General features: G+C 30.9%; 1 protein-coding gene across 12 annotated transcripts in view; it reads right to left on the bottom strand.

Annotated features, from left to right (window-relative positions):
• Nucleotides 1-16,048, bottom strand: part of WDFY3 (WD repeat and FYVE domain containing 3) — a 253,850-nt gene that overhangs the window by 122,071 nt on the left and 115,731 nt on the right. For all 12 annotated transcript variants that reach the window (XM_081304729.1, XM_081304731.1, XM_081304728.1 and 9 more), the window contains 6 exons: nucleotides 14,199-14,391; nucleotides 12,774-12,960; nucleotides 9,862-10,028; nucleotides 5,213-5,680; nucleotides 4,265-4,366; nucleotides 1,587-1,780 (listed from right to left, as the gene is read on the bottom strand). In XM_081304729.1, coding sequence (XP_081160855.1) covers nucleotides 1,587-1,780; nucleotides 4,265-4,366; nucleotides 5,213-5,680; nucleotides 9,862-10,028; nucleotides 12,774-12,960; nucleotides 14,199-14,391 — 1,311 coding nt within the window. The remainder of the gene's footprint in view (nucleotides 1-1,586; nucleotides 1,781-4,264; nucleotides 4,367-5,212; nucleotides 5,681-9,861; nucleotides 10,029-12,773; nucleotides 12,961-14,198; nucleotides 14,392-16,048) is intronic.

A 16,048-nucleotide genomic window follows, 5' to 3' on the forward strand; every position in this document is an offset into this window, starting at 1 on the left:
CATTAGTGGCAAAATCAACATTGATCATTTGGTTAAGGAAGAGTCCACTGAAACTTTTGAAGGTAGAATTTGAGACTGTATTAAAAAATAAACAAAAAACAACAACAAAAAAACCCAAAACCCTTTCATCCTCTGTTTTTAGCAGCCAGTGATGATTTTTACCTGAATCAATTATTACAACATGACTGTAAATAAGAGCTATTCCTTATCTCCATTTATATGTTTGCTTCTGTTTATGTATTCATTTATTTGCTTTTTTATTTACTTTGATCTCTTCCTTATTTTCTGGCTAAATGTAAAATGTTTTAAGCTCATTTTGTTTCTTTTTCTTCTCCAGCCTAATAATCAATCATTTCTCCAAGGAGCCCAGGCTCCTTATAATGGAAAATGGTATTTAGAAATCATGTATCAATAAACAAATGAAAGAATGGATTTTAATGAATTTCTCTCAGTTTACTCAGATGTTATTTAAATACAAGGGTAGGTTTCTAGCTATGCAAGGCTATTTCTTTTGGTTAAATTATTATTATTCATATTGCAGAAGTTAAAAGCACAAATCTGTAAAGAAACTACATGAGTCCAGATCTTGGCTACTCTGCCTACCACACACAGACAGTGGGCAAGTTATTTAAGCAGTCTGTGTGTTAGTTTATAATCTATAATAAAACAGGAATATTAATAGTACCTATCTTTATTAAGAGGATTAAATAAATAGATGCATGTAAATACACACAATAGTATTTGACACATTGAAAGCAGTTAATGAAAGTTAGTTGTTACTACAATTACTGATTTCTAGTAAGTGGAGAAATTGTTTTATATTTATCTATTACACCTTACTTTCATTATTAAATTCACTTGTAAATAAATCAAAGTGAAACATTAATTTCAGTTTTGAGTCTAAAATCTTCTTATGATGAGATGCCAGTAATTATAGTAATGTGAGAAAATATGTGTATGTAAATCTTTGTAAAGCATAATGATGTTGTGGAAAAAATGTGGGTAGTACTGAAATCTCTACCACTTAAAAGTTAGTCATATAAACATATCCAAGTTGCAGAAACCATCTAGCCTAAGTTTTCTGATCTGCTAAATAGGAATCTATTTATAGAACTGCTAAAGAATAAAGTGATAAAAGCCTATGTAAAACTTCTAATATACAGTTTGATATTTACTAGAATATAGTTTTATATATATATACACATACATACACACACATACATATATATATTCACACACACATTTGTGACATACAATGTCATGTGAAACATTTTATTTCACAGATGTGTAATACTGAGTGATTTTAACTGAATAGATAATATACATATTTTAAATTTATTATAGTGCTATACTTGACTGATACACTTTTTTATTTTATTTAAGATAATTTCTATAAACCAAGATAACCTGCAAAGTAGCAGTAAATCAATACATACTGGGAGATACAAATGACCAGTTTTCCAAATCTTTGATTTGTACAAAGTTGTGTGGATTTTTTTTTTTGATACTTTGAATTTTGAAATTTCCCTGTCTCTAATATTCACTTCAAAATAATGACAGATTTTAGAGAATAGACACAAACTTACCCTTAAAATGTCAGTCTTTAACTGCAGTTCTGTGGGTGGAGCTGAATGCATTAACCCCAGGAGAGTACCCATGTCATCGTCCCCATTTGGAGAGAGCACCAACTGCTGGATAGTCATCAAGGCATGCTGCCGGCATTGAGGGTACTTCACTATATTGTGTGCACATCTTGCACCTCCAAATTCCCGAAAAATTCCTTGAAGGGAGAAAAAGTACAACACTGAAAAACTTAAAACATTTGAGATAAATCTGAATTAAAATTCAATTTCTTTCATTGGTAAAGTAATTCAAAAGAATCCAACTAAAACCTACCCAGCTATTTTGCCTTTTAAGTGAAAATTACACTGCAGAATGTCAGCAAAGGTATATGCACATTTTCTCTAGACTCCTAATACAAGATTAACTCCCTGATATGTTCACCATGTCCAAATTCTCCAAATCTAGAACATTCAGAATTTCATAGGTAGATACCAGGGATCCCAATACTGAAGTCAATTTATATAGAAGGTTTTCATGAATATACTCCATATAAGTGAGATTTAAACTAGAAAGGGCTTTCAAAATAATAGCAAGAATGGAATAAATTACCATAGGAAAAATTATAAAGAACCAAATTTTTGTCAGGCAGAGCATAAGAACAAAAAAAGACAAATTCTATGATAGAAAACATCAGTCATTGTTTTGTTCCAAAGCCTTCAGATAAACTTATTCATTTATTTTATTTAATCCTTATCTCCTTCCATACAGAAGTCCAAAGTGATATAGTTAGTAATTAATCAGGCAGTATTTGTTCACCACGAACAAATTCTCCAAATCCAGAACATTCAGAACTTCATAGGTGGATACTCGGAAACCCAACATTGAAATCAATTTATATAGAAGGTTTTCATGAATATACTTATGCCTACAGTGCCTACCTCTATAACCTGTACTTCTGTTCACAAATGATATTGTTCTCATGTCGAATATCATCTTCAAATACAAAAACAGGACCAAGTGACATAAATCACTAATCAGCATTTCTTCCAAGTAATTCTACTCTTTATGCTTCCCCCCCTTTAGCTTTTTTTTTAAATTTTTGATTGATACTTTCTACATTTACATAAAGATGGAATTCCCTGTCGTATATTTATATATGCATATACCATGATTTTGTTAAGTTCATTCTATTTCCTCCCCTTTCCTGTCCCTTCTCCTTCCTTTTAGATCTCCTTCTTCTATTTCACTCATCTTTCCTACACCTTTCTAATGTCCAATTCCAATTCCCCTTTGCCCTTATTTTGCTATATTTTATACATATGAGAAAAATCATTTGACCCTTAATTTTCTGAGTCTGGCTTATTTCACTTAGCATGATATTCTCCATTTCCAACCATTTACTGCCAAATGACTTAAGTTCATTTTTCTTTATGGCTGAGTGAAATTCCATTCTGTATATATATATATGATGCTTTCTTAATTCATTCATCTATTGACTGTTACCTTACAATATAATACAATAACAATCCTCAGCATGTCCTGAAAAGGTATCTGTGATCCAAGCCCAGTCCAACACATCTACCCCTACTTATTCCTCTCAAGTTGTATTGACCTTATTGCCTGCAGATTTTTTGAGGTTCACTGAAATTTCAAGTAATCTTGTTTTTAAAAGCAAGAATGATATTTTATAAATACAGTTGAGAACTCTGTAATGTTTGGAACAACTAATAATAAAAAAAAATAAAATAAAATTTCAAATAAAATAAATAAATAAATACAGTTGAACTATCTATTAATTATGGAGAAAAGAAAGAAACATTGAGATGAAAGATAAGGCACAATATTTAATGAAATCTTTTATCTGAGAAAGATTAAGTTTTATTAAAGAATCATGTTGACATTTCCAAATGACACTCTTAATTTTTTATGGTTTGTATATGAGTTGTTCCCACCAAAGCTCATGTAAGAAACAATGTAAGAAAGTTCAGAGGTGAAATAATTGGGTAAGGAGAGTCCTAACCTAATCATTGTATTAGTCCACTGATACAGATTAACTGAATGGTAACTGTAGGCAGGTAGGGTATGGCTGGATGAAGGTAGGTCACTGGGCATATGTCTTTAGGGATTGTATTGTGTCTCTCATGAGTGGAGCTCCCTCTCTCTGCTTCCTGATTGTTGTGTCCTGAGCTGCTCTCCTCTGCTATGCCCTTCTGCCATAATGTTTTGCCTGTCTCAGATGCAGAGCTATGGAGTCAGCTAATGATGGACTGAGACCTCTGAAACCCAAATAAACTTTTCTTCCTCTACATTGTTCTCATCTTTTGGTCACAGAGATGAAAAAGCTGACTAAAATACTGGTATTACTATAAGCTTAAGAAAACCATCAAATGAAGCAAATATTTTGAAAAAAATTTAAATAAACAAAATATTTGTACAAGAGTGCATACGTAAGTGAAAATTTTAAAAGGATAAACACAATGTACAACATAAAAGGCAATTTAATACACTTTGAAATAGTAACATGTTATATATTTGATCTTTAATGTGTTTTTAACAGTTAAAAGTATTTCATTGTTAGGGATACAATTGTACCATCTTTGAATTAACGGTTTTTCCTCTAAGTAATAATAGCATTTCAGTAGTAAAGAGCACTAGAGAAGAAGTAACGAAAGGTAAGTTTGCTTGTGGCTTTTCTCATTACCTGCATTTGTATTTGAACCTTGAAGAAGCACTGTCAAAGTCTCCATAACCAACAGAGCCAGGTGTTTTTGGTCTTCAACAGAACTATTATTTCTTGAGTCCCCTACAAAAAAAAGTTCAAAGATCTAAATCACAAAACTGACAGGATTATTTTTTGAGTCAGTTTTATATTAAAAATTCCTTTTAATATTTTTTAACATTCACTTTCCAGTAAAGCAATCAATATAATACAACTTTTAAAATTATACCTGTCTAACAATTACCAAAAGCAGGCTAGAAAGTTACAGCAATCTAACAAGTCTTAAAAATAAAAATACTAACTTTAAATATACTTTCTCACGGGGGTTCTTATCAAGGAGAATACTAGATTTTAATGTATCAAAAAGAAAAATTTAAGGATAGTGTGACCAATTCAACTTGTGTTAATTCACATTTAATACTGTGAAATACAACTGTAGTTTTATCATGTGTACACAAGTATGGCATACAAATGTATATACATACATGTTACATATATGTATTATAACATCACAAAATAGGCACATTTGCACTATAGTCAATAAAAATATTTTGAAATTTATATATTTAATTATGCTTAATTCTAATTAATAATTTCAATGATTTCTAGAAGTCTTACAAAACTCTCTTAGACACAGAAAGTAATACATACTAGTTATGTGGATCATAGATGCTTCTCCTCAGTTTTCATTTAGTTTAAGATGTCCTGCACTACAATGACATAATTCTGGGATCCCCTTCCCCAATTTCCTAACCAAAATTGAACTGAACAGTTAAGTTAACTTTGGGAAGTACTCACTAAATGTCATAAGAATACTCACCAGGAAGTCATTCAAATCTATAATCAAATGAAAGACACAGCAAGGAAAAACAAAACAATTTTCCTAAATTCCTTTGTCAAATAAGAACAAAGTTATGGAAAAGGCTTTACCTTGTTCATCTTGTGCCTGGGTTGGATCCTTCAAGAGAGCAGCATATTTATGTAAAAGGTTTACCATGACCTCCAGAAGGCCCACCTCCCTGAACACATCTTTAAATATGTAGTCATGTCTTGTAAACTTAAGAAGAGTTTTCATTGCAATAATGCTACAATGGTAAGAAGAACTAGATTTTAAGAGGATACTAACACTAATAAGTTCTTTACATGGAATATAATTTAAGCTAAAAACGACAAACTCCAGCATCTCAAAGTATTTGTTTTGTACTTCTGGGAGTTTAGAAATCTTCTCTGCGAACTGTGACAGTGTGTGCTGTGACTCTAAGATGAAATAATTGGCACTGTCAGCCATGTAAATATTAGTGATGGCATCAAGGATGATTTGGGCAAGGAAGTTGGTTTTTGCTTTTAAAAATGCATTCTGAAGAACTGCAAAGGCCTGGACGTTTCTCACACTGTGACCTAAAATAGAAAATAAGAACAAAAAAGTAGGTGCTATGTGATATTTTAGCCATGGCAAACTAATCTGTTTAAGATACTTCATAAGTTTTAACATCAATGTACTATTTACTAAGAACATATCCTATTTTCACAAAAAGTCTTATTTTTTCCATTGGTTTAAATAATTTAATTAAAAATAAATAACACCAAATAAACCTTTAAAACATTATTATGAATATTTCAATTTAAGACTAGCAGATGTTGAAAACTAGATTGCTTAATTAAAAAAAAAAAAAAAAAGAACCAGTCTTCCACCTTGGAAATTTGTGATGATATCACATTTTATTATCTATAAGGCTGAAACTGATGTAAGAACAGTTATCTCTCAACTTGAAAAAGTCTTTGGGACCAAGAATAGGCCCAAGATAAGCAAGATGAAAGCAGGAAATTAGGAGGGGAAAATTTTTTTAAGTTTCAATTTTCCCTTTACAATTATAATAATTTTAATTTGAAATTTTTAACTAAAATTGTAATTTCTTTATATAACTGTTTGCTAAAGCAGTTTATGGCCAGTTACCAGTTACATTTTTAAACTTTGATTTTCAAACACATCAGCTGGAAAAGACAAAAACCTTGGTTCTTGTGAGGCAAATCGGTAACAATATTTATAAAGAAATTAACATAGACATTTATATTTGAGGCAGACCAAAACAAGTTGCCTTTAAAAGTTGTCCCCAGGTCCATAACTATTAAGCATTTGCAAGAGTGACAAAAAAAAAAAAATCACAAAAAACAAAACATGTAAATCCTTACAGATAAAGCTGGTTTTTAGAAACAGGGTAAATATAGAATTTAGGAAAAATATGAAAGTGGTTAGAAAGTTTGCTCAAAATTCCTGGCATGGACATTTATAAAAATATATATATAAAGAATTCTAAAAAGCTTCAGTCTATAGTCTATCAATTCTCATTTATGACATGAATTTATTCTATGTATGGCAAATACCAAAGATTGATCTTTAATTCCTATCTTTAAGCTTAGACACACTGATGAGCATATAAATGTGAAAGTATGACTAAATGTGACAAAGAAGTGACAAATTAAGTTAAAGATGAACTCTAATCAATATTATACACACTTCAGTTATGTGATAATATGAATCCTCACTCTAAAGAAAAGTTAGAGAGCTAAATTGAGGGTAATTTTGGAAAATTTAGAGTTTTCCAAGTTTGGTCATTATCACTCACAAAAAATAAGTTATATTCATAACCAACTACAAGGATAAATAGTCCACTATCAAGAGAAACAAGTCGTTTAAACAAAAATGTATATGCATAAACACAAGTAAAAGGTAAAATGTACTAATCTTCACATACAAAGATAACCTTAGAAACACAGTGGTCAGCAGGGCCTTTGGCTCCCTAATAATGAATGTGCTCTGATCCATTTTTAATCCTACTTGTTACCCAATTCATACAGGGGCCATTACTAGCTAAAATATATTGATCCTAGTAAATAACCAAGGAACACTGAGACTGATTTCCATGGCTGTTTGTTTTTTTAAGAAGGACATTTTATTAAATAATCACCTAATCTTATATTGCATGTAAATCCCAATCATTTCTTGATTGGGAAATGATTATTTCAATTTAAAAAATCTATTCATAATGAAAATTAACAGAATTTGTTAATTTGGCTTTCTATCAGGAAAAAATATCTAAAGGAATGTCTGAAAACTAATATTAAAATAAGTGATTTGCAAATTTGAAACATTTTGTATTTTGAATGTTAATAATGAGAAGTTATTTAAGACTATCATACTCATTAAATTCCTCAAATATTCAGTTAGGAAAGGGGGATAACAATTAAATTTTAAAAATAAATAAAGATTACCCCATATATGAGACAAGTATATTTCTTAAAAATTGTCATATAAGAGCTCTAGTGTTTTAGCTAAAGAGCTGTATCTTGCTTACATTTCAAAACTTGCACTGATTCAATCTGGCACAAAAATAGCTAAAATAAAGTGAGGAAGTCATTCTAAAGGATGACTATCACCACTCATTGCTCTCAAGTCTACAGAAACAGAAACAAAATAAATGAATGAATTAATCCAAGGTTTAGAAGTATACCTGCATAGACTACAAAGAATAGAGCCTCCCCATTTTTGGAGTCTGATAAAAAAAAATTATAACAGCAAATAACAGTGAATGTTAAAAAAAAGAGCCTACATAATATAGGCACAAGTAAAATGAAATAAAAATACAGGTCTAAATAAAAAATTCAGGATACTTCATATTATTTGTTAGACTCTGCATTACCAGAGTCAGATTCTATTCAACACTCAGAAGATGGGCCTAAAGAGAGATGAATAGAAAGGAGAACAGGAAAAGCCACCCATGGAATTCCAGGAAGAGTGCTTTATAGGGCCTAAACTAAAGAAGTGGCAAGTAAGGCTGGTAAAGAAGGGAGGAGATCAATACACACTCAAGAAGCATAGACAGAAAACAACGACTAAACCACACATGGGAGTAACAACTGGAGCAGTGGTAAACCAGCTGTAAGGTTATACTCCTAGGTGCTAGGGAACATGAGCCTGGGATGTGCTTACATCCAGCACAGATAAAGCACACCATGTGATCTTCACAAAAGCCTGCACAGCATTTCATTTACTAGACCTAACAAAAATGCAAACAAGGGAAAATATGTTATCCTCTGAGTGGAGAGGAATGACTGCAAGGGGAACACAAAAACATTTTAGAGGGATGGAAATATTACATATCATGATTATGGTAGTGATTATACAATCATTATAAATTTGTCAGAACTAATCAAATTCAACATTTAAATGGAAATATTTTAATGTACCCAAATAATACTTCAATATTGCTGACAAAAAAACAAAGATGACATACTTAACATTCCATCTATATGGAATACAACTCACTCCTTTGGTTCTTACATCAACCCTACAAAATGGCCATTGGAAATAGGTAATTTTGAGATATACAGGAAACTCAAAATGATGTTATGTAACCTATCCATTTTATAGAATATTAGCTCAATTTTTTCTGAAGAAGAAATTGAAGTTTGGAAGGTCACTATGACCACATGAATCCTGACTTTTAGGGCAACATCTTTCTAGTAACATAAACATATGTCACTGTATTCTCACAAAATCCCCAAGAGATGCTAGGACATATAATTATGATCCCTATTATAAATGAGACAAAATCAAACAATGACATAACACAAAAGATTAATTTTTTGACATTAATTCTGTTATTACAAAATTATACTATATTATACGTTGTTATTATCAAGATCAGAGTAATCAAATAATAAAACAATAATGAAGTATGAAAAAGGAAGTACATCACTGAAATATTTTTATATTAACTCATAGAAAAAGTTAACTGGAATATTGAAATTAAAGTCTATAACTTATTTTGAGGAGGCTAGGCTACTTTTTTTTATTATATTAAAAAATGAAATCTTGACTCACTCAAACATGAGAAACAACGCTTATTTCAGAGACTCATTTAAAAGGATCTATACAACCCATGCACTGAGGGCACAGCATATCACACTTTGATGGCTTCATATATTCTCATGACTATTAAGTTTATAACTGTTGACTTCTATGTCATAAAAACTTAAATCACCAACCAGATATGTTATTTTTGGTTAGTTAAGTTTTATGTGGAAATATCATGATCCTCTTCAATATTTAATAAGTAACAAATCACGTTATGATGATGTTCCAAATGTTATAAAATCTAGACTACAAAATTTAATCTCTGACATCAATGAAATAATGTGACTTCTTTTACTTAGTTTTATTTAGCTTTAAATGAAATATAAGCATTTATACCTCATACTTTTCCTATATTAAAAATTATAGCGTGTGAATTTAAGTTCCCCCCAAGCATGGTAAAAAAGCATAGTTAAAAAGAAGTGTGTTAGTATATACCATAATATAAAACTTTTCATTTAGTTTGTTTTTATAATATTATTTTCAAGTACTTAATTTGCCAAACACTCTCAGGAAATTTTTATCTAGACTTAACTAAATATAGCACAAACTTGAATGGAAAGCAACAAATTATCTTTATGCAAATAATATAAGGAGTAAAGTAAGACAAATTCATTCCTTTTCTACTTCTCTGAGTTGCAAAAATGGGGGAGAAAATTAAACTCACCTTTGCCAGCAGGCTGAGGTACTGCAAATCCAGGCAACAAAAAGGGTGCCCCTGTGGTAACACCAGCTGGTTTGAGTTCACTGACACCATATGTTGTTAGGGAAGTTATCAGATTAACCAGATCTTTCAAGGCGTCTTTGGATTCTGCCTCTTTTGCTTGTTCCAATCTAGAAAAAGGATGATTTGGGCAAATTTTTTTCTGTTTTATTGTATCCTCAAAGTTAATACAGAAAGCATTTTTAGATTTAGTAAACAAATGTAGAAAGTACTCTGAGAAGTTTCCTTTTACTATTTTTCTTATATGAAAACACATATTTTTAAAATTTACCAATTTTATTAAAACACATTACAGTATATTGGAAAAAAATCAGATTAATAATCAGAAAGCATGACTCTGTGTAAGTGCTGATTTTCCCACTAACAGTGCTACTTTAGATAAAACACTAATTTTTGGTAGAAAGTCTACAATGAAAGAACTAGATTACATAACCCTTCTAGGTACTGCAAAGCTCTGGAGTTAAAGTTGAACTGTTTATAATCAAAACTTTATTTAAAGTATTCTTTCCTAAGACATTTTATATGAAGAGTTCTAAGAATTTTATCTGAATTTTACTAATTTTTTTTAATATTTATTTTTTAGTTGTAGTTGGACACAATACCTTTATTGTACTTATTTATTTTATGTGGAGCTCGAATGTGAGAGGTGAGCACTCTACCGCTGAGCCACAACCCCAGCCCTGAATTTCACTAATCTATTCCAGTATTATCATTAAATAAAGTTCTAGGAATCTAATAATTTTTTTAAATCGTCATAATTTCTTTAGAAAGAACTTTGGAGTCATGAAGGAATTATCTTTGATAATGGCTTTTCTGAGAACACAAATGTTTAAAAGAATCTTATTTTTTAAAAGAATCAGATTTATTGGGCTTTTCCTCTTAATAGAAGTTACTTGTTCTCATGAAAATAAACTTGGAGCTGGCTATGGTGGCAAAGGCCTGTAATTCCAGAGGCTCAGGAGTCTAAAGCATGAAGCATGAGGACTGAGAGTTCAAAGCCAGCCTCAGCAATTCAGTGTAGCCCTAAGCAACCTAAGGAAGCCCTGTCTCTAAATAAATATAAAAAGGCTGGGGATGTGGCTCAGTGGATAAGTGCCCCTGGGTTCTCCCTGGCACCAATAAACAAACAAACAAACTTGGAGAATACACAAAAGTATGAAAAAAGAAAATGTATTCTTAGTTCACAACTCAGATAATCACTTTTAACATGATGAGATATATATATATCACTGAGCCACATCCCCAGACCTATTCTATTTAGAGACAGGGTCTCACTGAGTTGCTTAGTGCCTCGCTTTTGCTGAGGCTGGCTTTGAAGTTGCAGTTCTCCTGGGTCAGCCTCCTGAGCCACTGGGATTACAGGCGTGCTCTACTGAGCCCACACTGATGTATATTTTTAAACTTGTTTTTTTTTTTAATCTGAAAAGTTTAATTTTTCTAATCTCATACTATATATATAAAGTTCTTCATAGAGCTTGGTATTCTACTAATATCATGCAAGCCAATCACAGATTTGGCAGGGAGAAGATGAGACAGTTAGAATATAAAAGGACAAATACACAGAATATTTTGTCACATTTACCATTATATCATTAGGATTTATAATCAGGGATAAAAAAGTATTTTGTCAGATTTTCAACCTTCTTTTTTTTTTTCTTTTTTTGAGAAGGGTCTCCCTATGTTGCCCAAACTCTCTTATATTACCCAAACCTCAGCCTCCCAAGTAGCTAGGATTAACAGGTATGCTCCATGACACTCAGCATGTATCAACATTTTTGAGGTTCTTAGTAGTATTCTGTCAATCTGCATTCTCAAAGGATTGTACCAATTAATACTCCACTAGTAATGTAAACTGATTACTTCATCAACATTCATATAACCTCTTTTATAAGTGAGGATATAAATACAAAAGTATATTCTTGGGAGGTGCCTAACATTAACTAAAGATAAGTAGGTTAAACTGGTATTAGGAATAATATGTTCACAAAACAATGCTTTCTTACATTGGATCAAATGATTTAAAAATAACTAGTGGTCCAGGAACAGCTGGAAAGGAACAAGTGTATTCTTCCTAATAAAAAAAATGGGAGTTCATAACCCACTTGAATCAAACTGTGAAATATGATATATTAAGAACTATGTAATGTTTTGAACGACCAACAATAAAAAAAAAAAATTTCTAACAGCAGCTTCCTCAGTATACACGTTCACCATTTAGAATGGCAAAGGGTAGTTAAGTCAAACATTTTGAAATAACTATTTTTAGTCATTTGTTTTATACACATGTTTATAAGATCTCATTTAATCTACATAATTGTTCTTACTATTAACTACATTAATAACAATACTAAAAGTACTATAAAATAAGAGCAACCAAAAAGTATAATTAAGCAAGGAGTATTTCTTTTTTTTAAACTGGTGAAAAATATCTTTAATAACAGCTCTATAAATGAATACAGCTCATTTTACCATATCATTAAACACCATTGTTTAATGGACTAGTAAGCACTTTTCCTTACTAATCTTAACCCAAGCCTCTTCAGATCATATAAATTTTTCACCTTTTACTAAAGCAAAGAGTATTTCTAATTTTTCCTGAGTTATTAAACAGTAGTTTTATTCTTCCTATCTAAACTCATATTTGTGTTCTGCATTTGAGAATTTTTACTCTAAATTCACTACTTCTACTCTGTAGTCAGAACAGAATAAAAAGAAGGCAGTAAAGCCAAGAGGATACCAAAACATACAGTCAATAAATGTTTCCTTTTCTTGTAATCACAAATCCCATTGTTTACTTTGATTTTAAAAAATCCGAGTAAACATTGAAAACATATTCTTAAATTGTGGGGTTTTACCTAAGCAAGAGATCACAAAGAAAATTATATCCTTGCCATATCCGAAAATCATCCAAAAGTGTTTGAGAAACATCACTGGAGTCTTTGAGGAAACAAGAAAGCCCAGCAAACATTTCAACAATTTCTAGAGGAGATAGGTCATCTGATTGCTGCATATTCTGAACACAAGTAGATAAACATTCTTTTTCTGTAAGAATAAAGAATTAAATAAATATGTATTATGTCCACTGCTCAAGAAAATTTTCTTCATTCTTACCTGGTATTTAATGAAACATTAAATTTTAATGAATATGTAAAACACTATGAGATAAGTGTTAAACCTTCTAAAATTAAATGTAAGATTCAAATTCATTGTAAAAGTCCTACCTCTAAAGTAGATAATGAAAGGTTATATAGAAATGTGCCTAGAAAGAACTGACATTTATTATAGTTCTTACATCACAGTTTTACATTTTATCATTAAACAAAAGGATTGGTCACTGATAATTTTTTTTTTTCCTGATGGTACAGTAACAGGATGAAAAAAAAATTAAAAGTATCTTCAAAGTTTAAGAAGGAAAAAAATCCATTAATTCTTTAACATTCACATCAGACTGAATATACACCAATACAGATTTAAGGTATAGATATCATAAGTGTTTCAGAAATAAAATTTCAAGATTATGATTACACTACATGTTCCTAGCTTAAACTACAGTTGTACCACATCACTGACTTTGAGGATCCAGTGTCACATGTAAAAAGCTAAGTTCAACATAAGAATAAAAGGGAAGAAACTATTTAATGACTAATTCACATATTAAGTAAGAGTTTACACATGTATCTTTCATATTACAAGTGAACAAATAGTTGTTAATATTTTGAAAGAGTTTCAGGACAATAATAAAAACTTTAAAAGTGAATAATTTGAGACACTATACAAATGATCTCTATAAATATTTTAGAGAATAGTTGAATGAATGGATTAAACAGATAAATTCCTCCTTAGTAGTGATAAAGAATCCACTTAATTCCCTTTATTTTCCACTGGAGAGATTATCAGGTTATATATGAGACATATTCAGAAAGACAGAAAGACTAGTAACAATAGCATATTTGCTCTTTTTCAGCAAATATGCTACTGTTACTAGTCTTTCTGTAGTCTTTCTTCAGAAGACAGAAGAATAGGCTATGACATAGGACTGAATATTTACACAACAATGAAATAGTTTTGACTCTTGAGGATATATATCATACAGAACTAATGAGAATTTATTACTTTTGAAATGTTCCATAAATTTAAAAAATTATTTTCTCCTAGACAATTTATTTTTTAAATTAGAGGCCAATTTCTGGATAATGGAGAAATAATTTAAAAATTTGTCTCAAATGAAGTAAAGCATAAGAGATTCAGAACACTTAAAATGAATATATAGAGATATTCACCATGAATATACTTGACTACATTGACACTAAGACCATGGCGGGATATGGTCATAAGGACTTCTCCAGCACTCTTCCTCCAAGGCAGATTATAGGGAGGGCACCAAGAGGTTATTGCACTGAATAAAAGCTGAAGATCATCTTTCTGAGCCAGCTCCTCTGCTGGAGAAACAAAGCTGCAGAGTTTCACTAAGATCTAAAAGACAAAACAAAACATGTCATAAAATAAATAAATGGGTTAGGAAAAGGGAAAAACTAGAAAAGGATGTGATCTCAACATTATTAAAAAAAATTGAGGGTAAGTGTTGGGCAATATCATTAAAACCACAATGACTAGTTTTCATATGCAACATTAAAAAGACACTTGAAATTTAGAAGTGTGCTATGTTAAAACATTTCCTTATATCAGTTTATTTTTTTAAAAAATCTTTATTATCCGCTCTCTTCATCATGGTATTTTTGTCTACCTGTCTAAAACAGGATAAAATAGCACTACCTTTCCTGTTCAATATTTTGTCATTCTAATTTAGTTCATTAGTTCTTACACAGGTGAAATGTGATTTTCTTCTCTAAAAAAACAGTGTTACAGGATAAGAAATTTAAAACATCTTGAAAATAAAGAAATTTTCAAATTGGTTTCAATTCTGTCAAGGTAGAAAAGGAGATTTAAAATATAAATCATCTTAATTTCAAAGTATTTTTAAAATGTGTCTAACTGCCATAAATCTTGTTAAGTCCGGATTTCTTCAAGTCTAGAATGAAAACTGATTTCTAAACTATGAGTTGCACAATATACACATCACAAGCATTTGCAGCACTGAGCACCTGCTTTCTGGGGACTTCAATTATGGTTTCTGCCCTCAATAGAAATCCTTCTAAACCCAGATCAGTATCAGGAACAGTTAACTTTTCAGTGCTAAATCCTCAATTCAATATTTTTTAAAATATAAAATATGAATAAACTATTAATTATGAAATCAGTTGATTCTCTTAAAGAGAGCTTTATGAAATCTGGATATTTCAAAATTGGTAGGGAAAATTTCTAAATAGGAAAAGAAGTATTTGAAATATTACATTAACATGTTTAGATACAAAAGATTCCTAGTTCATAAATGCCAAATATCAGAAAGAAAGAAGAATAAAAAATTCACGAAAACAGTAAAATATTTATATAATTAGTAAATATGGATGCCCCAGGCCTAGAAAGGCTGCTAGATAAAGAATGTCCATAAATATGGGTAGTATCTTTTCCCACATGTAAATACAGATCATCAAATGTAACAAAAGGTATATGCTCAGAGAGGTATATTATTGATTAAATTCTTTATTGCCTTTGACCCTACCTTATGTGATCAGAGGGACAGATGCCATTTTTCTAATTTGTAACACAGAAAACAAAACTAAAATAGCAAAATGTTTTTTTCCCAGCCAAATCCCTGTTCTCAAAAATAAACCTGATTTAATGACTCTTTGAATCTGTTGACTGCTAAGATAATTGGTTCTTAATCTTTATAGGCAAAATGATTCTTAAAATTGTCTACTATAATCCCTTCATTTTACAAAACAGAAAAGTGCAGAGTCTACTTCACATTCCTCGTCTGCCCCTATACTAATCACTTCTATTCGTAGTGGCTCTGTTACAAAGTCCAGTCAAGTGTGGCAGAGCAGTAATTGGCCACATCAACAAAGAATGAATGCCTGCATGAAACAGTACCAACCGCTAAGGTCCCAGGAAACCATCTGTCACATAATACAAACACAGGGATTTCATCTGTCATAAAACACTTAATAAGCGTTATCTCTATCGGTTTTCTAAACAAAATGTTGAAAATAATATTTAGCCCTTGATGAGG

The sequence above is a fragment of the Spermophilus citellus genome (genome assembly GCF_964194105.1).
Source record: "Spermophilus citellus genome assembly, chromosome: 8".
Lineage (NCBI taxonomy): Eukaryota > Metazoa > Chordata > Mammalia > Rodentia > Sciuridae > Spermophilus > Spermophilus citellus.